Source organism: Trichosurus vulpecula, chromosome 5, assembly GCF_011100635.1.
Source record: "Trichosurus vulpecula isolate mTriVul1 chromosome 5, mTriVul1.pri, whole genome shotgun sequence".
Taxonomy (NCBI): Eukaryota; Metazoa; Chordata; class Mammalia; order Diprotodontia; family Phalangeridae; genus Trichosurus; species Trichosurus vulpecula.
Window position 1 is genome coordinate 211,063,228 of NC_050577.1, and position 23,652 is coordinate 211,086,879.

General features: G+C 35.8%; 1 protein-coding gene across 3 annotated transcripts; it reads left to right on the forward strand.

Annotated features, from left to right (window-relative positions):
* Positions 1-967: 967 nt before the first annotated feature.
* On the forward strand, positions 968-23,425 carry LOC118850417 (dol-P-Glc:Glc(2)Man(9)GlcNAc(2)-PP-Dol alpha-1,2-glucosyltransferase-like). 3 transcript variants are annotated; one of them, XM_036759798.1, is made up of 4 exons: positions 968-1,457; positions 2,761-2,958; positions 10,169-10,487; positions 23,289-23,373. In XM_036759798.1, the coding sequence occupies exons 1-4, from the start codon at positions 1,296-1,298 to the stop codon at positions 23,300-23,302; spliced, it is 693 nt and encodes a 230-aa protein (XP_036615693.1). In that variant the 5' UTR covers positions 968-1,295; the 3' UTR covers positions 23,303-23,373. The 3 variants fall into 3 exon arrangements, with proteins under 3 accessions (XP_036615693.1, XP_036615694.1, XP_036615692.1); XM_036759799.1 differs by lacking the exon at positions 10,169-10,487 and having other exon boundaries at positions 23,289-23,425; XM_036759797.1 differs by lacking the exon at positions 23,289-23,373 and having other exon boundaries at positions 10,169-12,368.
* The last annotated feature ends 227 nt before the right edge of the window (positions 23,426-23,652 follow it).

Below are 23,652 nucleotides of genomic sequence, written 5' to 3' on the forward strand. Positions count from 1 at the left end.
AATACCTTTTCATATTTATGTAAGACTTCTATGTGACCTACCATGTGATCAATTTAGGGGGATGTTTCATACCTTTGTGAAAAGAATTTATGTACCCAGCTTCTCTGATTTAGTTCTTTAAATTGTAGTAATTTAATCTATATCTTCTTGTATTACTGTTAATCTTATTAATAGCCAAATTGTTCAAAGATATAGAAAATAAAAATTGCTTTGTTACATAATTGTTATTTTTCTAATTATAACAATTTCAATATGTTCTAATTTCAGTTCTGTAAGAGATATTTACTGACATACCTGTTTTTTCTTTTATCTTGCAATTTGCATGATATATTTTAGATCAGCTTCTTAACGTTTATCAAGTCATATGTAGATGAGGGAAAAGGGGAGGGTGCTGTTGCTGAGAAAACTGAGGCTATTTCCTCTTCTCTATGCACTCCTCCTTTTTCTCCAGGCTCTGATGATGAGGTGGCTCTTCCCTTTTTCAAAGGCAACCCCTATAGATATGCCTTGGATCTCTCTCCAGCATATTGTTCTTGTGCTTGTTAACGGATCGATAGGGCCAATTTTTAAATACTATGGTGTACCAAAGGGAGAGGGAAGAAGCGGAGAAAGTACTCATTGAGAAGATGGGTCTGTGTTGATTAAGAGACTCTCCTACTTTTTCCACAGCAGTGTAAATCTCTCCTTTCGGTTCGCGTTGCTTCCTCTTAATGAGGGAAATGTGAGAATTGGAAAAGGGTATACATCCTGGGTTGAACGGCAAAGTGTAGGTTAAATTGAGGGAACAGAACAGAGTGACACATTAGACTAGCCTGGCGTACAGGAGGAGCAGCCTTCAGAACCAGGCAGGATCCTAGGGCCTCGGTTGAATTACCGAGCTGCTTCAAGCTCCCCAGCGCCAGGGGCGGCACGCTAGCAGAAGCCCAGGACACTCCCAGAGGAGGCTCCACCGACCTCTCACTTTGGTCTCTCCCTTGAGGGGGCCGCCAAGTCCGGCTCCACTCGCCCACCAGAGGCCCCTCCCAGCTGTCATAGCAGCTGAAGAGCAGTAAAAGTTCCCTGGTCCGTCTTTCAAATATTGTCGCCCGGAAACAGCTTCCCTCGGCGCTACTTCCCGCGTTCCGCTCCCTTCTGTAAACTGGTCTCTACGCGAAAGGCTCTCTTGCTTTCTGTTCTTGCGAGCTTTCCGACCATCTGCGCATGCAGAGCTCGGGTTTCTGGTCTGTCAACCTAAGACAAGGACTTCCGGCCTGAAAATTGGAATTGGCTTTGAGGTGGTTGACGTTAGGCTGAAGATGGAAGAGCTTGAAGGTTACTATTTCTCGGCAGCCCTAAGCTGCACTTTCTTGGTCTCTTGCTTCCTGTTCTCCCTCATAAACAGGGCGCTCCGAGAGCCCTACATGGACGAGATTTTCCATTTACCACAGGCCCAGCGGTTCTGTTGGGGCTCCTTCCAGGTGAGGATCTTCCACCCGACCTTTAGTGCTAGTCTTTAGCGGCCCAAGAGGGGCCTTCAAGGTCCGGGGCATAGTCTTCATCTTCCCTCAGTTTAAAGGAGAATCGGTTGCACTCCCTCTTTCCCAGAAATAATGGCCGTCTAGCAAAACCTCGTTCTAAGGCTTCTCCAAGTGCATTTAAGGTAAAAATGAAGTAGTAACCCTCTAGTATAAGCTCCTGAGGTTACTATTTACGCTTATTTCTCTTAACCCATCCCTTGAGGGTGGGTTACTAAATATTTGCTTAAGAGGCACATATTAAGTCCTGGAAAGGAATTGCCCAGCCACCCACCCCTGGTATCCATATGCAATGCAAGCCAGACATCAAAGCACTGTAGCAATTTGTCTCTCCACTGAATCTTACCTAAAAACTCATTGAAAGTAGTGTCCATTAGTTGGATATCAATAGTTTTTTACTATTTGCCAAATAAATATAATCTGTCCCCAGTATCTATTGACAATCCTTTCAGATGATTTGAACCCCCAATAAGATCCAAAGCTAATCAATCAGACTGCTTTGCTTTGCTCTAAAAATGCCCTTTCCTGTGTCTGTAACTTCAAAGACCAGATAAGGTTGACAAGGAGCATTCTTCCTGTTTGTGCAGAATAGTGGGACTTCTTTTGGTATCCTAGGGACTTATGCTTATACAGGGGAAACACAGACATCCTGGGATCCTCATTTCCAATTGATACTGCTTTGTCAGTTGTCCTGTCAATTTGTAACACATATGGAGACCACAAATCTGAGGGACCTGGACATCCTGGGATTGTCCTAAAACATAAAATTCTTTTGTCAGACAGTCAGAATTTAAGTTCTGACTCCATATACATACATATTCGCTAGCTTTGGCTAGCTTTAAGGGAATAAACAATATGAATTTACTATCACCTAGCCTGTTTGCCTCTTTTTACTAAATTTTCAGGTTGACACTATATAAGGAAGAAATCTTGAATCTTCTAGGAAACTATAGGTAGTCTAATAGCATGGCATACATAGGTTCACAGGTCTTTGAACTGGAAGAAAAAGTAGATTATTTAGTTCATTTTTTTCATTTTGCAATTTAGGTAACAGTTCTGGGGAAGTACAAAATTGCACAGCTACTTAGTTGCAGAGGCAGAATTAGAACCCTGAGGCTTAAAATAAGCTCTCTTTCCTACACTTAGATGGATAGAATAGTGAAGAAAGTCAAATGAAAATTGTTCTTTCATTATTGAAACTATTTTGTAGCATTGTCTTTATCATCATCCTTCTTTCATTTTTAAGTGGGATCCCATGATCACTACACTACCTGGTTTATACCTGGTATCTGTTGGAATTGTAAAACCTGCCACTTGGATCATTGGATGGTCTCAACATGTAGTCTGCTCCATGGGAATGCTCAGATTTGTTAATCTGCTCTTCAGTGTTGGCAACTTCTATTTACTCTATTTACTTTTTTGCAAGTTACAACAGAGGAATAAGGTAGGTTGTCTGATTAATTCAGTAAATACATAAATACACAAACACATTTTGGTTAAGTAGTTCTCAATTATATGGAACATTTCTCTAGCACTTAGTATACATTTCTTTTAAAAAAGTGTTCATTACATTATGTTATTAAATTTATAGTTGTATAGTTTAAGAGCCTTTATTGGTTTTAGAATTAAAAGTAAATAAGCAGTAATTGATTAATGAAAGCAACACTTGGCTCTGTGTTTTCAAGAAAGTCCAAAGGAAGTTACCAAAAAAAAAAAAAACAAAAACAAAACCCAATCACTTTTGATTGCATGCAGTATTTTCAGCCAAATCCCTTGGCTAAGTTCTGGTATATGCTGTCTGACAAGCTAGTGGCTAGAAATTATTGACATGTTTGGCACTAATTCTGCCCAAACTTTGTAAGCTTTCTAAGTAGGAAAAAGTAGAGAGATTTTGTTTTTTTGTATGGGAGGTCAATGACTATGTAAAGATAACACTAGTACTCCAGTGCTATGCAGACTAACTGGCATAAAGCAAAGTATTTAAATATATTAAGACAATCATCATTATCAATAGGTATTTATGTAGCTTTTTACTGCACTGGGGATTTTTTAAAAAGGGCAAATAATAGACTTTACCTTCAGAGCTTACATTCAGTTGCAAGTTATGTAAACTGTAAATTACAGGTCATTTCAGAGAGAACTTCCCTCCACCTCAAGTGGAATCATAAGAAAAAAGAAATGTTCATAACAAATATACATGGTATAGCAAAATAAATTTCCATATTGGCCACACCAAAAAATGTATGCCTCTTTCTGTATTTTAAGTCCATCACCTCCTGACAGGAAGTTGGTTGCATGTTTTATCTTTGGTCAACTGGAATTCTACTCTATTTTCTTTATAATGTTTAGGTAATAAAAATTATTCTAGTTTTCTTCACTCTGAATAGATCTAGTCTCGATTTCTGTAGAGTAGTTGTTTAATTGGATTCATTATTTCTGTATATATCTTGGTAGGTAGACTACAAAATGTTTTATATGTTCTGTAGTAATTTTGAATGCACATTCCCTTTATATCTGTTGCTCTTGGTACCATTGGTAATAAATATGATGATTTATGTCATGCCATGCAACTTTACTGAATTTATTTTTTCATTTAATCTTTTTAGTTAATGCCAGTATTTTCTCAATAAATCGACATACCCATCTGCAAAAAAAGCAATAATTTTATGTCTTCCTCACCTAAGCTTATTGCCTCAATTTCTCTTTTTTTTCCCCCTTATTACTGTAGCTAGGATTTCTAGTACTCTGTTAAATAGGTGTAATTATAATGGGTGTCATTGTTTTACCACTGATCTTATTGGAAAGGCCTCTATTCTCCATGTTATATTCAGCTTTGGGTTTAGATACTGTTTTAAATAAATGTCTAGTTATTCCTGTACTTTCTAGTATCTTTAACAGAGATGGGTTTGGGATTTTGTCAAAAGTCTTTCCAAAATCTATTGCGATTTTTATTATTTATGTGAATAACATGATTTATTGTGTTTATAGTCTAGTTATAATTTTTCATTTGTTAATATTTTATTTAATATTTTTGCTTCAATGTTCATTAGAAATATTGGTCTATAGTTTTATTTCTTTGTTTTGCTTCTCCCTTTTTTTTGAGGCATCTGGTGGCACAATGGATAGAGTACTGTGCTTGGAATTAGGAAGACTTGAGTTGACATTTGACCTCAGACATTTAGTAGCTGTGTGACTTAAAGTCACTTTTTGCTTCAGTTTTCTCAACTGTAAAATGAGGATAATAATAGTACCTACCTCCTAGAGTTGTGAGTATCAAATAAGATAATATTTGTAAAAAGTGCTTAATATAGTGCTTGACACCAGTAGGCATTGTATGAATGCTTATTAACTTACTGATTGTATGTGAAACCTTTATCAGATAAACTTTCCGCAAAGATTTTTTTTCCCCCACTTGCCTGTTTCCCTTATAATGTTAATCTTTCCTTCTTTCTCCTTTTAGGATCAGGTCCATATTTATATTGTAGAAAATAATTGAAAAGGGCCTCTTTCTTGCTTTTTGCAAACAGTTTATACAGTATTATAATTAATTATTCTTTTGATGTTTGATATCATTTATAAATCTATCTCGTACTAGAATGTTTTTTACTTATAAGTTCATTTTTAGATTATTCAATTTATTTTTCATATATTAGGTTAAATAATCTTTTTCTTTTGTTAATCTGGTTATTTTATATATATATATATATATATATATATATACACACACATACGCATATATATAAAAGTAGTCATCCTTTAAACTGTCAACTTTCTTATATATATTATAACGTCAGAAATAATATATAATTTAATATACTTGGGCAAAATGGTTTCTTATAATTTCTTTTATTTCCTCTTCAGTTGTACTGAAATGTCTTTTTTAATTTTTTAAAATATATTTTAATTTTTTCCCAGTTACATGTGAAAACATTTTTAACATTCATTTTTAAAAACATTTTGAGTTTCAAATTCTCTCCCTACTTCTCAACCCATCCTTTTCATTTTTTGATACAAGCAATTTAGTTTTACTCTCGTCTTTAAAAAAAAAATCAGTAACAACCTGCATGTTTTATTAGATTTTTTTTTTTAAAGCTAGTGTTATTTAATAAATTCATTGTATTTTTGCTTTCAGTTTTGTTGATCTGTTCTTTTATTTTCAGAATTTTTACTTTGTTGCTTAGGTGGAGGGCTTTGACTTTTTACTTTTTTTTTTAGTTGCCTACCCAATTAATTAGTTTAGTCTTTCTAAATTATCCTCTAAGGAATGCTTTAGCTGCATTCTATCAGTTTTGGTGTGTGTATATATATTATATGTATGTACATATATATACACATAAAAAATTGATTTTTCATTCAATGTCTATAGTGCTTTTAAGAATACTATTTCCCTGCCTACCTCTTTTTATTATCTCTATATTTACTATAGTCTTATTTGAAATCATGATTGATGTTGAAATTGAAATCAAGATTTTTCATTTGTCTGAAGCATATTAGATTTTTCCTCAGTCCTTCATTTTAACTTTATGTGAAGCTTTGTGTTTCAACCATATTTCTTATAAACATATTCCATCCTCTTTCATTTTATGTGAGCTCATCCCATTCATGTTCACGATTGTGATTATCTATATCTCTTCATTCTTTCCTCTTTTAGTTTTTCTTCTTTGCTTTCATCCCGCTTTTTGCTATTAGGCAAAAGAGCTTGCCTATTACTTTTTAAAAAATACTTTCTAGCATAAATGAAACAGCATGTTTCCATTCTGTTTCTTCTCTTCTCCTTACCCTGCCTTCAATCCCAGGTTTTTATTCTTTTTTACTTTCCATTTAAACCTTTTTTCATGTTCTCCTCTTTAATATTGGTGTTTGTTTCTTTTCTTTTTTTTTTTTTTGCTTCAGCTTGTGTTTTATTGGCAAATGATGTACTTTACAGCCAAATTCAGGACAATAGGAATGTGGGTTTGTTCCAAATTGAAAATAGAAGAGAAATATTGGAGGAACATGGACGCTCATAATGTGAGAAGGCTGATGATTGAGTAGTGGGCAAGGAGTGTAGTAAGGCCTGCTGCTTGGGACAGTGGGGACTATTCTGGGAAGAATTTCCTTTCCCTAGGCTCTCTCCTTCAAATGAAGGGAAAAAAGTGGTGTATTACTAGAAGTTTCTTCCTCCTCCCAAGGTAAGAGTGCCTTACCAGAGGACACCATTGCTAAATATCACATTCACCAAAATGTATTGGTTTTTAGCAGCTGGATTCAGCTTCTATGTAATTTTTAACTTGTGTGTGAAACAAAGACACTTTCATTGATGGAGGTGGGGAAAGGGAGGGTGGTTCCTCTGATCAGGAAACATGTAGAGGCCCATATACATTGAGGACTTGTACCTAGAGGGTCTGTGGCTAGTGCCTACTTGTGTGTGCTTGAAGGATGTCTAGATCAATTTGAAACACAATACTGATACATGTTATTTTAGTCTCCTCTGTCAAAGATGATCTGCAGTACCCCAAGCTAAGCCACAGCTGGTCTATCTTTACACACCACTGTGGGTATGCTAAACTGATACTGATATTTCTAAGCGGGGAGGAAAATAGGTCTAATACAAAGTTTCTTTAAGAGACTTTAATTTGGGGGGAGGGAGGTGTTTTAGCAGTCTAAAGCCTCTAATAGCTAGGAATGGACAACACATTGGTGTCTGTTTCCCTTGTAACTGTTCTCATGTAACTATCCTTCACTCTCTCTCAAACTCCTCTCTTCCCTCACCCTCTTGCTGACTGCTCTTATTTTCCTTTTGAGTTTACTATATTTCTATACTGCCACTCATGTATACGTGAATGTCTCTAATTGTGTTCCATTTTCCTTTTTTGATTCATATGAAAACGAGGTCCTTGGGCATGCTTATTCCCCCTACCCTTTCTTCTATCTTATGGACTTTTATGATGTGATAATGATTCCCTCCTTCTTTCTCTTTTCATTCCTAGTCCCTATTGCTGTCATTTCTGGCTTCTCCTGATACCATCAAAAAGAACAAAACCACTCCCACCCCTAAAGTTCTAAGGAGTCATTTGTTATCTTCCTATTATCATGTAAATGATTCATGTTCTTTTCTGTGTTTCTTTTGGCTTATGCATTTCCATTTCAAGATATCCACTCAATTTTGACCTTTTCATAAAAAAAAATACTGAAAATTCTCTATTTCATTAAAGGTCCATCTTTCCCATTAGTTTATATTGAGGTTTTGTGTACTTAGTTTTACCAGATAGGTTATTCTTGGTTGTAATTTGTCTTTTGGAATAGTATATTCCAAGCTCTCTCAGTCTTTATGGTAGTAGTGACCAAGTCTTGTATGATCCTGACTATGGATTCCTGGTACTTGAATTGAAATTTTGTTTTGTTTTGGAAGCTTTTGGATTTTGTCTGTGACATTCCTGGGAGTTTTCATTTGGAGTTTTCTTCCAGCAAGTGATCATTTAATGATTTCTCTTTTCACTTTTACTTCTGATTTTAAGTAATCTTGGCAGTTTTGTTCTTGATTTCTTGGAATATGTTATCATGAATTTTATTTTTACTGTTATATAGCATGCCACAAAATCATGTTCTGGTATTTCATATCTATGTAGGAGTCTTTGTAATTCTGGGAAAATTCTGCTTCTCAGTGTATCAATATTTTTTGAAAGTTCACCATTTCCCAAGTGGGAACAAGATTTCCAGGCCTCTTAGAAGTATGAAACACTCCAAATTGTTTTTAGGTTCATTGGATTTTTTGTGACCGAGAGTGTTTTAGTCTAACTTTTATTTAAAAAGTGAATTTCATCAGTGAAAATTTCATTTTTCTCATCTACAGTGTTTCAATCTTTGTATTATCTTGCCATTCATAAGTATTTTTTTTCCTTCATAACATTGTTTAGCAGCTATTTTTTTTACTGGTCTTGTTCTTCCAGCTTCAAGAAAAGTATTGACAGCAGTCATATCCATCTGAAGATTGTTTGTTTCTAAAGATTGCTGTTCATTCGTTTCATTTGTGTTGAACTCTTCATGACCCCTTTTGGGTTTTCTTGCCAAAGACAGTGGAGTGATTTGCTATTTCCTTCTCCAGCTTGTTTTACAGATGAGGAAACTGAGACAACAGGGTTAAGTGACTTGCCCAGGGTCACACAGCTAGGAAGTGTCTGAGGCCATATTTGAACTTAGGTCTTCTTGACTTCAGACTTGGTACTCTGTCCACTGCATGACCTAGCTACCTTCTAAGGATTAATAGGGTTGTTTTGCAGCAATAGTTTGTCATTTGCTGCTTTGTTTTTTCATTTTTGACTGCACTTTACTTATCAATGTGACTTACCTTTTTTAATTGTGAGCTTGAAATATCCTTAAAATGCTTGACTCCACTAAAACCAGTAGCCACTGCATTATCTTTAATAACCACTGAAATACACTAGTCAACAGCTACAAATTTTAAGTGTTCTTGGAATAATAATCATTTAAAAAAAGACTAAAAGCACAATGAAAGAGAATAATGAAAAATGTATTATTATGCACAGAATCCATCACTCATCTGATAAAAGTGTGGAAACCGACTGGCTCAATCCAATTTTATCTCAGTTACTCAGGTGTCAGAAGCACATACCCATGACCATTTCTGTCATAAAATGAAACCATACCCAAACTATTGGTTATCCCAAGTAATTTGCCTATCATTGTAAATACTTAAGCATCACCATTTTTAGAGTCCAAGGAATTTTTTCAATTCCCCTCAGCAACTATCATGATATACAAAGGTATATGATAGATGTTTCATAAATAGTTGTTGAATGAGTATCCTACTATATATTATAATCTAACTGTAGAAATATAATATAATTTACTTTTATAAATTATTATGTCACTTGGAATAGAATGGTAACATTCACTTTATTATAAAAATTGTGATAGCCTGGAGAACTCAAAAGAACTTTTAAGTAATTTTGGTAATTTTAAATTCTTATCATACTAAGATTTCAAAACAAAGAGTTTCTACTAAGAGAAACATGAATCAAACATTTTCAGCATATAAAAGATACGGATTTAAGTTACAAATGATTGTAAAACTAGTTATTTTTTTTTTCATTGAGTTCTAAAATCAGACATAGGTTCTGAGGATTCAAGGACAAACATGAAACAGTCTGTTTCCATAAAGGAACTTATTCAATTGAGTAAGACATATAAGTATATACAAAATAAATGTGAGGTTATCTGGGGGTGGAGGTGGGAGTTAGCATTAACTTCTTGTGGGATCAGGAAAGACCTCATGTAGAAGGAGGCATTTTACCTGAGTTCAAGAGGGAGTGCGTTCCATGTAAAAAGACAAAAGTTTATTCAAAGGCATGGAGGAAGTGTTTGTATGAGGAGCAGCAAAGAGACCAGTATACTTATATTCTAAAGTTCATGTGGAAGGCTGGAAAGGTAGATTAGAGGGTAGGTTAAGAAGAATTTTAAATGCCAGGTATATATTGTGGACTTTTTGTGTCTGAAGTGTAGTGTTCAAAAACATCTTTTTTAGAAAGAACCATATAGAGGCCTTTTTATTACTCTATACATGCCATATTTATTGTTAACTCAGAAATAAACATTTATTGAGTGCCCATTATGTACAAAACACTTTTACTAACTATGTATTTTTTACCCTTTAGGCTGTCTCAGGTATCCAGAGAATTTTGTCAGCTTTAACAGTGGCAGTTTTTCCTACGCTCTATTTTTTTAACTTCCTCTATTATACAGACACAGGATCAATGTTTTTCATTCTTTTTGCCTATTTGATGTGCCTTTATGGTAATCATAAAACTTCAGCTCTACTTGGATTTTGTGGCTTCATGTTTCGCCAGACAAATATTGTTTGGACGCTTTTCTGTGCAGGAAATATTATTTCAGAAAAGTTAACAGAGGCTTGGAAGATTGAGCTACAAAAGAAGGAAGCTAAACTTTCATCCATCAAAGGACCACTTTCAGCATGTAAGAAGATACTGTGCTTTCTTTTTGATTATGCCATGTCATTTAGGAACTTGACTATGCTTATTGTTTCAACATGGCCTTATATCATTTTAATAATTATATTTATTGCTTTTGTAATTTTAAATGGTGGAATAGTTGTTGGTGATAAGAGTAACCATGAAGCCTGTATGAATTTTCCTCAGCTGTTCTACTTTTTTTCTTTTACTCTGTTTTTTTCCTTCCCTCATCTGCTGTCCCCTGCAAAAATTAAAACTTTTCTTCACTCAGCATGGAGAAACTGGGGGCAGTTTGTTGTACTTACAACTGTCTCCTTATTTTTAGTCTGGAAATTCACTTATGTTCATAAGTATTTGCTTGCAGACAACAGACATTATACATTCTATGTATGGAAAAGAATCTTCCAGAGGCATGACTTTGTAAAATACTTACTAGTTCCATGCTATTTGTTCGCTGGTTGGAGTATTGCTGATTCATTGAAATCCAAATCCATTTTCTGGAACATTATGTTTTTCATATGCTTATTTACAGTCACAGTTCCTCAAAAACTTCTTGAGTTTCGTTACTTTATATTGCCTTATATCATCTATAGGCTTAACCTTCCTATGCCATCCCTGCCCAAGCTCCTTTGTGAACTGGGTTTTTATATGATTATTAATTTTGTAACATTTTATCTCTTCCTGAACAAGACATTTCGATGGCCAAATAATGATAGTATTCAAAGGTTTATGTGGTGACCAAATGAATATCCTGCTTCATGTAAGCAAATTTATATTTGGAACTTTTCCCCAGTGATGACTGGACTTTGTTTAATAGCAAGCCAATTGATGTTAATGTAGTTGGAAGCAATTAGAAAATCTAATTTGCTCCACTTGATGAAATATTGAATTAATGCAAGTGTTTAAAGCCCTTTTATTTACATTAATGAATCAAGAATGTCCAAAAATTATGAAAAAGAATAGAAAATAAGAAATGTTTATATTTACTTTGACATATCTTAGAAAAAAAAACACCTTTCCTAACCATTAAAAAGACTTAGAAACTTCTCATATATACACTTAAGAAGGATGATTATACCTAAGTGGTCCCAACAGTTGCTTTATTTTTACATCCACTAAAATAGTAAAAGAAAAGAAACCAGATATTAGTGTGTGATTAGACTGTGGATAGCTTCAGAGGCTTCAGATATTTCAGTGTACAGTCAGTGTTATCCCTGTAGAGAATTATATTAATTTAGAGAGGTTGGAAATTATGTCAATTTAGGAATGTTTAAGAATCAGATCATTATTTAGAGTTTAATATATATTGATAGTACAGATCTTTAACATATTCTCATTTTGAAAATAAATGTCATGACTAAATTGCATTGAATAACGCTTATTCAAAAGGGGATGGGATCATTGAGATGCATTACCAAAGAAGTATTGGAATAAAAAAAAGTCTTAAAACCAATCTCTTTATAAGACTTTTTAAAAGTACAACAGTTTACTTTCTTGAATCATTTAATTGCAGCTCCCCTAGATAAAGAAAGATATAGACAAGATGACTTTTTGAGGTTCTTTTGATTTGGTGATTATATATTATAGTAGGAACTTATAAAGCTCAGTTTTAACTAATTTAGTTTCTTGTGGGTTTTTTGATGCAATGTATAAATCCTTTTGCATTATTCTTTTAAACCATTTTCACATTTTCCAAAATGATTTGTGAGTTTTGTTGCATGGAGAAATGGCTGTTTTTTTTTTTTATAACTTGTATTATCTTCCTATGAGAGAGTCTTTTCACTTCCCCTTTCAGTTAACAACTGAGTTTGGAAGATATTCTACATTTGTTACTGCAAATTTATTATTTATTATTTTTAAATAAACAAACTTGATTTTTCATTAACTTGAATAATGTAATTATTTTCATAGGATCTGTGTCATGTTATCAGTCCAAATATAAATAGAGCATATTTCAGGGTTTTCTGTTGTATAGAGGAAAAAAAAAATCTTATTAATGACATTTTAAAAGATTATGTTTTCATCACAGTTTTACCACATGACAATAATTCCTCAAAAGTTGAATCTTAAAAATACAGAATTTGTGATGAAATTTTGTGTTATCCTCTTATGAATGGAATTGGATTCAGGAGCTATCATTCTGATCTGGCTTCAAAAGATCATAGAAGAAATTCTTCTTCCTCTTTTACTTAACTGGGTTTGGAAGGTATTCTGCATTTCTTACTGCAAACTTATACATAAATTATTCTTTTATACTGAAATTTAGTGGAAAAAACTAGAATAGATAATTTTTTATTCCAGGAAAAATTAAAAGAGTTCTGTACTCTGGGGAAGTAACATAAAGGGTTTGCTCTAGGGCATTAAAGTGGCATCGCCAGGTGGATTGGGCCAAGGGTAGGATGAGATAATGGAGGTGAAAGAAACTATTTCTCATAGACAACTATATGGTGGGATTATAAAACCTCCTTTCCTCAGAGAAGTTGGGTTAGTGTCTCCTTTAAAAGTATTGAGACAGCCTCTGGATTTGATTGGCTCAGGGAAATAAATGGCTTATAAAGTTAATGTCACTTCTTGGTCACTTGAGTAAAAACAGTCATGAGGGCTTTGTCTTGCCTTTAAGGTTTGGTTGGTGGCCTATAATGAATAACTCAAGCAGGTGAGCTTAGCTCTGCTGAAGAATAATAATAGCTAACATTTATATAGTGCTTACTGTGTGCCAGACTCTGCTATTATTATCCCATTTGGTCCTCACAACAACCCTGGGAGGTAGGTGCTATTATCCCCATTTTACACATGCAGAAACTGAGGCAAAGGGATTAAGTGACTTTCCCAGGGTCACATAGCTAGTAAATATCTGAGACCAGATTTGAACTCAGATCTTCCTGACACCAGGCCCAGCACACTTATCAGCTCTATTAAGCTCCGCTGAATCAATTCAATTCTTGTCCTAGATGCATATCCTCTTGCTGCTATAGTTGAGTGTAACTCTTTTTGTTAACTGTTGAATGACCTACAAGTATTGCATTTCATTCCAATATTGAACCTAAACTAATGGGATTCACCTGAGTCACACCAGCTTTAGTTATGTTTAGGATGTCACAAAGGACATCCTATGACACACTTCTGACCTGACAATAGAGATGTGGTTGTGCACTCTAAAGACACTCAAGCGAGTCAAGTAAAGTAACATCTCAATGCCTTTGGGAAAGTGACCACAATCTTAAACTATTCGGCTTCTTTTGATTTATTCTTTACCTTAGCTAAGGAAAGGTAATGGTTTGCTGAAGTTTTGCCTAGAAGTTGAAGAGAACAGATTAAGACTCTTGGTTCAGAGTTATCCTTAAGCAAGGGAAGAAGTGAAAAAACCCTTCTTGGCCCTGGTTTAGGGATTCTAAGATCAGCACTGATCCTATCCTCCTCTTCATATAACACTTAAAAGATTAACTTTCTTGTAAGATCTCCTTGTGTACCTAGTGAAGGAATTATGTACCTTTGCCTTCAATTACCTTTTGAACTGTGTTTTACCTAGATGTTTTTGAAGCCAAGAAATATATAGTGTTCTTGCAAAAATGAGACTAGTCAGCCCATATTACAAAGAAATGGACTTTGGTGGCCGTTAATCAGGCCAATAATCCTGAGAGATGAGGGTTTTAGCAATTCCTTCTCAAGAGTTGGGCTGAGAGTCACATGGCTGGCATATAAGAGAGACTTGAGGGACAGAGTGAATAACGTCTTTACACTGATTCCTGGGTGGTGAGGCCATGGTTCTGAGTGGGCTGGGACCTGAAGAGAATAGGACTGGAAAGAGACCCTCTCTTTTGGAGTGGGAATCAACAGAAATATTGCTACTGATGCATCCTATCCCATCTGTATTTTCTAAATTTCCTAAGCCTTAAGGTAACTGTTCTCTCAGGGAGCTCCTTGTACCTTACTTTTCCTAGGCTCAGGTCCCCCTCACCTGATAGATCTTTTCCCCAAGAAGGTTTAGAAAACTCCTCAGAAAGGGCTTGGGTGACCAAGGAATGGTATTGGGAGATGCCTTGCCTTCTATGGATATTGGAGAGGCTGAAACTTTCTCTATATAATTAGGGTGAATGTGTATTTACCTGGAAAAAAAAAGATCCACTAGCTGACTGTGGCAATGCTCAGTTCCATGGATAAAGCCTCTTTTGGGGGCTACCCTATTTCACCAGGGCTAGAAAAAGAGTCTAATCCTTTTTCCATGGAACTGAGGATTGCCACAAAGTTAGCTAGGGGATCTTTTGTGAAAGACATGACTTTTTGGAGGAGAGGCACCTTACCCTTATAGGGGCATAATAATGGTGTTGAGTAGGGGTGATCCTCTTACCTTGAGATTGAGGAACCAATTTGCTAGCTCAAGCCAGGACCATCAAGAGTAGGCAAATATTTTTAGTGGCATGAGGAACCCAGTTGGGCACAGTAGCTACCTTGTCCTTAGAGGATCATTTGATCCCATGACCATCTTATTATGGCATCATGGCCCCATGTCCAGATTGGAAGTGGATCCACTCTCTAGCCTCTGCCATTCTTGTAACATCATCAACCTATTTAGTTTTAAAGGGAACATATGTAGGTGCCATGTACCTCACAAAAAATTTTATGTGATGGAGTTCAACAGTAGCACAATTTCTGTTGGTTCCCACCCTAAAGGAGAGGGTCTCTGTCCAGTTCTATTCTCTCCAGGTCCCAGACCACTCAGAACTATGGCCCTACCACCTAGGGATCAGTGTAAAGATCTTATTCACTGTGTCCCTCAAGTCTCTCTTATGTGCCGGCCATGTGACTCTTAGCCCAACTCTTGAGGGGGAATTGTTAGAACTCTCATCTCTCAGGATATCATGCATTGCCAGATTAATGGTCACTGAAGTCCCTTTGAATATGCCCCTTGTAGCAGATGGAGCTGCCAGCATATAGGAAAAGTGTCATTCCTTAAGAACCAGGTGCTTGGAGGTAGGGACCCATCTAGCAAATAGAAAAGGCTCTGTCCTAGAGCATCCAGGCTTTGACAGAATTGCAAACTATTTATGAAGGGCACTCAAAGCACCCAGCCAAGTGGAATTTCAAATGTACCATTTCTATTTTTATAAGAGACCTTCTGAGCCCTTGTGAGAGGAAACATTTTGCATCTCCTAACTCAAGTTAACTACAGGAAGAGTGATGGCATGATCCTGTTTCATATGTTCAGTAGTAATGACTTTGCAAAAGTGACTGGCCACTTCAGGAAGCCAGAAGCTTCTGAAACTTAATGGTCATTTGTCATGACCACTTTTAGGTGCTTACCCAACACTCAACTCAGCCTGATATTTATGGACAGAGATCTCTCAAAAACATGGTCTCCATGAATCATAAGGGCAAAGTGGTTGAAACTGCTAAATAGCCTGGTTTAGGTCTTCCAGGGCTGTACTGGGTTCTATTTGAAATAGGCAGACATGGTCAACTTGGTACATCAAATTGGGTACATCAGGATAACCAGGAGGGAATGTGGATTTTCCAAAATACAAAGAGTCCAAATAAGACTTCCTTTTTAGACTGGGTAATTGAATGACATGTTCTGGATTCTGTCCAGAATCATGTGGGTTTTCTCTATCATTGATCATTGTGTTCCCCAAAATTTGACCAAGAAGGCTAAACTTTAGATTTTCTTGGACTAGATCACCCAACCATGATTTTTCTTATGGAGCACTATGTGATCTATGGCTTCTGACACTGCAATTTCATCGGACCCAGTCAACATTGTCTAATCAATTTGTGTGACCTCTTTTAGATCTCTCCACCAGACTCAGTAGAAGAGAATTCAGGTAGCCTTGGGGAGGATAGTAAAGGTATACTTGACCCTTCCCCTCTGAAAGAAAATGCTCCTGACTAGTCAGCCACAGAAATAAATTAGGTCATCCACACCTTACCATTTATTCTAGACCTGGGCTACTCCACTGCATCAATGAAGTCATGAACAGCCTTGACAATTGGCATAACTACTTTGTCCACCTCCTTGTTATTCCCTATAAGTTTCTAGATGTCAGCCACATTCCTTACCAGCCATGCAGGATCATTTTAAAGGGAGCCAGTTTAGCAAAGTATTCTTACTTCCTTCATCTCCATCCCATGATCACTTTTGCTCTTTCATGGGACCTAGTATTATTTGGCGATGACTATAGTTATTCAAGCAACTCCCAGGGTTTCCATTTGGCCTTACTGACAAAAATTAGCAATAGAGGTTTCTATAAGCACCCTTGCAGGTACTGATTCCCAAAAGCTCATGTTCCTCCTTCCCCGAAGAAACATACTATTTTTCTGGGCAAGATACTCTTGACTGTAAGCCCATATTCTCTGCATTCTGGAATATTGTATTTCTAATAAGTTCTCCATTTTCTACAGCAGTAACTGCTAAATCATGTGTGATATTGACTCTGGCTCTTCAGTATTTGAATTCTTTCTTTCTAGACACTTGTAGTAGTTTTTCTTTGATCTGGAAGCTCTGGATTTGGATTATGATATTCCTGGGAATTTTCATTTTGAGGTTTCTTTTTTGAGGTGACCAGTAGATTCTTTATATTTCTACTTTCCCTCTCTGGTTTTAAGAAATCTGGGTAGTTTTCTTTGAAGATTTCTTGAAATATCTTGTTTAGACTCATTTTATTGGTTATAATATTCAGACCAATGATTCCTAATTTTTTTTCTCCTCTATGATTCTCAGGTCAGTTGTTTTTGTTATGAGATACTTTACATCTTTTGTTTTTGTTTTAATATTTCCTATTGCCTTATGGAGTCATTGGCTTGTATAAGAGAATTTCTGGCTTTGTGTGCTTACTGTCATTTAACTTAATGACTAACTTCCTGTTTTACATAATATAGATCTTCCCCTTTTGCCATCTGTTCTTTGATCTGTAAATCATTCTCTTATTTGCTATTTGAAATTCCACTGTACCCATCTGGCTAATGTAACCAAAACCTATATCGTATAGCTAATTGGTGTAAAACTCAAAACAGAATTTCAAATTGAAATGGATCTCTGCAAGCTGCATATTGATTTAAATCACAAATTAACATTATTTTGTATTGTATTTTTATTTATTTTGTTAAATATGTCCCAATTACATTTCAGTTTAGTTTACTCAGGAGTTTTGTGGGCTACACTCTGATGTAGTTTAAAACTGATTGTCAGGATTCACCAAGTCCCTTATATATATGATCAGTGGAGCCTTCACACTGAGCAAAGTAAACTGCAGTCCCTATATCTGTTTTGTTGATTGTATGATTGGCAACAGTACCTAATCAGTGGATCCTATGACAATTTTTGCCTCAATTCATGGTGACCATGAAGGGACCTACTATGTTAGATAAGGCTTGAGTTTTCTAGCCCAGAAACTTTCCAGTGTACACAAGGTAGATTTTAGGGAGATTTCTGAGTGGGAAAAACCAACTGACTGGTAAAGTTGCAATCCTATCTAGAAAATTTCAGAGACAGGTTAGTACTTTGTGTGTTTTTCTATATTGTCTGTCTATCTCTTGTACCTGAATAATGGATATAGACAGGTGGACTCTGAGGAATCAGCCAGGCAGCCATACTGATATTTTGAGGAGAGTGCAACTGTGATTCAGGACTCAAAAGTAAGGTCTTGGTAGTATTTTAACAGGAGGGCATCCTCTCTTTCTGTGTGAATACCTGGGTTAAACTAGGATTTGTATGAACCCTATGCCCCTTCACTTTATTTCCCTCAGGGAGACTTGTCTGTTTGATTATTTGTCATTTGTAATTACTATACTGTCTTGACTACCTTCCCTTTTGAAAAACCTGTGTATTTCTGGTCTGGTCTGATCTGACATAAATCTCAATTGGTCAGTAAGGATCTTTATCCTTAACACACACACACACACACACACACACACACACACACACATATCCTTTATGATATAAATCTGATGCCTCAATTCCCCCTTGAATAGCCAGCGATCACTATAGTATCTCTCAGATTTTGGTAACTATAGTCTGGGCAAATCTACCCCTGATATTAATTCAAGCCTGTCTAACCTTCCTAAAGACATCCCTTTGGGTTTTGTCTGGGCTAATTGGTCCTTTCAAAGGACCCAGTCTTTCTAATACCTGTTTTTGACATCTTTATGAAAATATCTGTATTGAGTTACCTTCTGAAACTAGGCCTACTTGACCTCAGGGAAGATCTTTTGATTTTGAAACATTGAGTATGATTAAGTTAATTGTTGAAGCTTGATACCCAAATCAACTCTCTGATGTGACTTTAATCACTGTGGTTCCAATGCTACACTTACATTCCCAATAAACAGGCACCCTTTGATTAAACTTTCAGTGGGAGATAAGTTTTAAATAACAGACGGTAAAAGAATAGTAACTTTTTATGCAGAAAGTTTCAAAGCTTTCAAAACAATATAATCTCATCTTTTTATTTCTAATTCTGACCAGGTTGGAAATGCTCAGAGAGAGACATATAAGACTGAAGAAATTCTTCTCTCTTTGCAGAAATTTCGAGTACTGTGAACTGATTAGAGACTAAATTTATGAAGAAATCTGTAAACCGAAATCTGAGAGATCCTAGTGGGGTTTTGGGATTGCGTTTGCCTGGGACTTTTATGGTTTTTTTGTTTGTTTTTTTGTTTATTTAAATTTATTTATTTAACATATTTAGTTTTCAGCATTGATTTTCACAAGAGTTTGAATTACAAATTTTCTCCCCATTTCTACCCTCCCCCCCTCTCCAAGATGGTGTATATTCTGGTTGCCCTATTCCACCTTCAGCCCTCCCTTCTGTCACCCCACTCCCCTCCCATCCCCTTTTCCCTTCCTTTCTTGTAGGGCAAGATAAATTTCTACGCCCCATTGCCTGTGTATCTTATTTTCTAGTTGCATGCAAAAACTTTTTTTTTGTTTGTTTTTGAACATCTGTTTTTAAAACTTTGAGTTCCAAATTCTCTCCCCTCTTCCTTTCCCACCCACCCTCCCTAGGAGGTCAAGCAATTCAACATAGGCCACATGTGTATCATTATGTATAACCCTTCCACAACACTCATGTTGTGAAAGACTAACTATATTTTGCTCCTTCCCAACCCATCCCCCTTTATTGAATTTTCTCCCTTGACCCTGCCTGGGACTTTTAAAAGAAATTTTATGAAATTTTCACACAAACAATACACCCCATCTATCATTTTCTTTCTTCCCTAGAGAGTGATAGAATATGATCAGTTCTTAAACAAGACTGAAGCCAGTCTCTAGTGATTCCAAAAGGAAAGAAAAGAAGGGAATAAAATGGTTTTACAATTTCAAGCCTTCTCTGGGGCTTAGCATCATTTGTTATTAACCCTTGTCTCCCTCTTGGAATGAAAAGGGTTTCTTTTTTTTAATTTAATTTATTTAATATATTTAGTTTTCAGCATTGATTTTCACAAGAGTTTGAATTACAAATTTTCTCCCCATTTCTACCATCCCCCCCACTCCAAGATGGCATATATTCTGGTTGCCCTGTTCAGCCCTCCCTTCTGTCACCCCACTCCCCTCCCATCCCCTTTTCCCTTCCTTTCTTGTAGGGCAAGATAAATTTCTACGCCCCATTGCCTGTGTATCTTATTTTCTAGTTGCATGCAAAAACTTTTTTTTTGTTTGTTTTTGAACATCTGTTTTTAAAACTTTGAGTTCCAAATTCTCTCCCCTCTTCCCTTCCCACCCACCCTCTCTAAGAAGTCAAGCAATTCAACATAGGCCACATGTGTATCATTATGTAAAACCCTTCCATGATACTCATGTTGTGAAAGACTAACTATATTTTGCTCCTTCCTAACCTATCCCCCTTTTTTGAATTTTCTCCCTTGACCCTGTCCCTTTTCAAAAGTGTTTGTTTTTGATTACCTCCTCCCCCATCTGCCCTCCCTTCTATCATCCCCCCTTTTTAATCTTCTTCCTCCTTCTTTCCTGTGGGGTAAGATACCCAATTGAGTGTGTATGGTATTCCCTCCTCAGGTCAAATCTGATGAGAGCAAGATTCACTCATTCCCCCCTCACCTGCCCTCTCCCCTCCTCCCACAGAACTGCTTTTTCTTGCCACTTTTATGCGAGATAATTTACCCTATTCTATCTCTCCCTTTCTCCCTCTCTCAATATATTCCTTTCTCATCCCTTAATTTGATTTTATTTCTTTTAGAAATCATCCTTTCATCTTCAACTCACCCTGTGCCCTCTCTCTCTCTCTCTCTCTCTCTCTCTCTCTCTCTATATATATATATATATATACACATACATATATACATACACACACACACACACATATATATGTACATATATATATATATGTACATATATATATATGCATATTCCCTTCAGCTACCCTAATACTGAGGTCTCATGAATCATACACATCATCTTTGCATGTAGGAATGTAAACAAAACAGTTCAACTTTAGTAAGTACCTTGTAATTTCTTTTTCTTCTTCTTTTTCTTGATTACCTTTTCATGCTTCTCTTGATTCTTGTGTTTGAAAGTCAAATTTTCTATTCAGCTCTGATCTTTTCACTAAGAAACCTTGAAAGTCCTCTATTTTATTGAAAGTCCATATTTTGCCTCGGAGCATGATACTCAGTTTTTCTGGGTAGGTGATTCTTGGTTTTAATCCTAGCTCCATTGACCTCCAGAATATCGTATTCCAAGCCCTTTGATCTCTTAATGTAGAAGCTGCTAGATCTTGGGTTATTCTGATTATGATTCCACAATACTCAAATTGTTTCTTTCTGGCTGCTTGCAGTATTTTCTCCTTGACCTGGGAGCTCTGGAATTTGGCGACAATATTCCTAGGAGATTTCTTTTTGGGATCTATTTGAGGAGGTGATCGATGGATTCTTTCAATTTCTATTTTGCCCTGTGGCTCTAGATAATTTCTCCTTGATAATTTCTTGAAAGATGATATCAAGGCTCTTTTTTTGATCATGGCTTTCAGGTAGTCCAATAATTTTTATATTATCTCTCCTGGATCTATTTTCCAGGTCAGTGGTTTTTCCAATGAGATATTTCACATTGTCTTCCACTTTTTCATTCCTTTGGTTCTGTTTGATAATATCTTGATTTCTCATAAAGTCACTAGCTTCTACTTGCTCCAATCTAATTTTAGGGTAGTATTTTCTTCAGTGATCTTTTGGACCTCCTTTTCCATTTGGTTAATTCTGCCTTTCAAGGCATTCTTCTCCTCATTGGCTTTTTGGACCTCTTTTGCCATTTGAGTTAGTCTATTTTTTTAAGGTATTATTTTCTTCAGTATTTTTGGGGGTCTCCTTTAGCCAGTCATTGACTTGTTTTTCATGGTTTTATTGCATTGCTCTCATTTCTTTTCCCAATTTTTCCTCTACTTCTCTAACTTGCTTTTCCAAATCCCTTTTGAGCTCTTCCATGGCCTGAGACCAGTTCATGTTTTTCTTGGAGGCTTTTGTTGTAGGCTCTTTGACTTTGTTGACTTCTTCTGTCTGTATGTTTTGGTCTTCTTTGTCACCAAAGAAAAATTCCAAAGTCAGAGACTGAATCTGGGTGCTTCTTAGAAATGAGTTTTGAGATTTCTCAATCTCTGAATTTTATTTCAGTGGTTTGGATATTCTTGTTGATTTAAAAAAATAGCTGGCAGTGTATAGCACAATTTAAAATTAACAGTATTGTATTCAGTTATAACATTTACCAAATGGAGAACAGAAAAATAAATATGCAGTATAGAATTATTTGAGTATAGCATAATATAATTCTATTCTCGAGGGACCAATTGAGGATATGTTCTAATATTTATGTAAGGAATATATATTCATGATTTCACGTATAACAGAGATTACATTTATAATTCCCATGTTTCTGAACTGAGAATATATCCCAAAATATGGGAATTGAAAATGCAACACTGCCATGTTAATCTTTGTCAGTAGACTTACTGAAAATAGTAGGCCCATGGGAAACTTGAGATTCTATATGGTACCATTTAAAACTCTAAATCCAGATTTGAATTGAGTAACTTTGTCCTAAGTAAAATTATATTGTGGTCTCATTTAAAGTGAGATTTATTTTTCCTATTAGGACAGTTGTGATATTTGGCCTTCTATAAGTAAAAATACATTTAAAATCTTGCATTAAGATAAAAATGTTTTTCTTGTTGTTCAGATGTTTCAGTTGTATCCAACTCCCCAGCTTCAAATATAATTTCATCTTTTAATATTGACAAATCCCAGTTTAAAGCATTTTTCTTTTCCCTTAAGGGTTCCTTAAGACATCCAGACTAACAGTGACCAGTGGTTCATTTTGTTTTGTTTTTATCTAAGTTTTGAGTGACTATTCTATATTCATTTATGTGTAAAACTCCAGAACAAGATTAATTTTTAATGATTGTTTTTGTTGTTGTTGTTGTTTTTTGTCAGGGCAATTGGGGCTAAGTGACTTGCCCAAGGTCACACAGCTAATAAGTGTGTCGAGTGTCTGAGGTCGTATTTGAACTCAGGTCCTCCTGACTTCATGGCCGGTACTCAACTCACTGTGCCACCTAGCTGCCCTGTAATGATGGTTTTTTTTTTTATATCAGGATGTGTTTAAACTAGAAAAGTAAAATGTTGAGTGAATACATTTGGAGTTGTTTTGTATGTACTTAAGTATTGAAGATGAATGGTTTGTTTTGTTATTTCTTATTTACTAACTTGTTGCAACATGAATAACAACTGTACCCTACTCGAAACTGTAAATAGTAGAATTTGCTATGTGAAATAGAATTGTAATTTGATATGCTTTGAATTTTAAATTCAGATATTACTGTTTGATGTTAATCCAGTATTCCACCATTCAAGAGAAATGCCAAGAGGTACCCAAAGACAGTATATTCTGGAAAATAACTATCAGTAAATGCAAACGACTGGGAAGGTTGAGAAGATGGCCACATGAAGGTAATGGCAGAATGCTCTTGATTCATTTCCTCCATTGTGATATTTCATTTCTGAACAGGAATATTTCCCGTCTGGTTGATTCTGAGCCTGGCTATGATTGTTGTTGTTCAATCGTTCAGTCATGTCTAACTCTACATGACCTTGTGGACTATGTCTCTGGGGTTTTCTTGTCAAAGATACTGGAGTGGTTTGCCATATGTGTGTTCCCATTTTGCAGATGAGGAACT

What these genes read in the sequence shown, in the direction of transcription:
- LOC118850417 (XM_036759797.1), top strand. Translation starts at nt 1,296, where the DNA reads ATGGAAGAGCTTGAAGGTTACTATTTCTCGGCAGCCCTAAGCTGCACT. An exon ending in TCTGTTGGGGCTCCTTCCAG is followed by an intron (nt 1,458 to 2,760) that starts GTGAGGATCTTC and finishes TTCATTTTTAAG; the next exon opens with TGGGATCCCATGATCACTAC. An exon ending in AGTTACAACAGAGGAATAAG is followed by an intron (nt 2,959 to 10,168) that starts GTAGGTTGTCTG and finishes TTTACCCTTTAG; the next exon opens with GCTGTCTCAGGTATCCAGAG.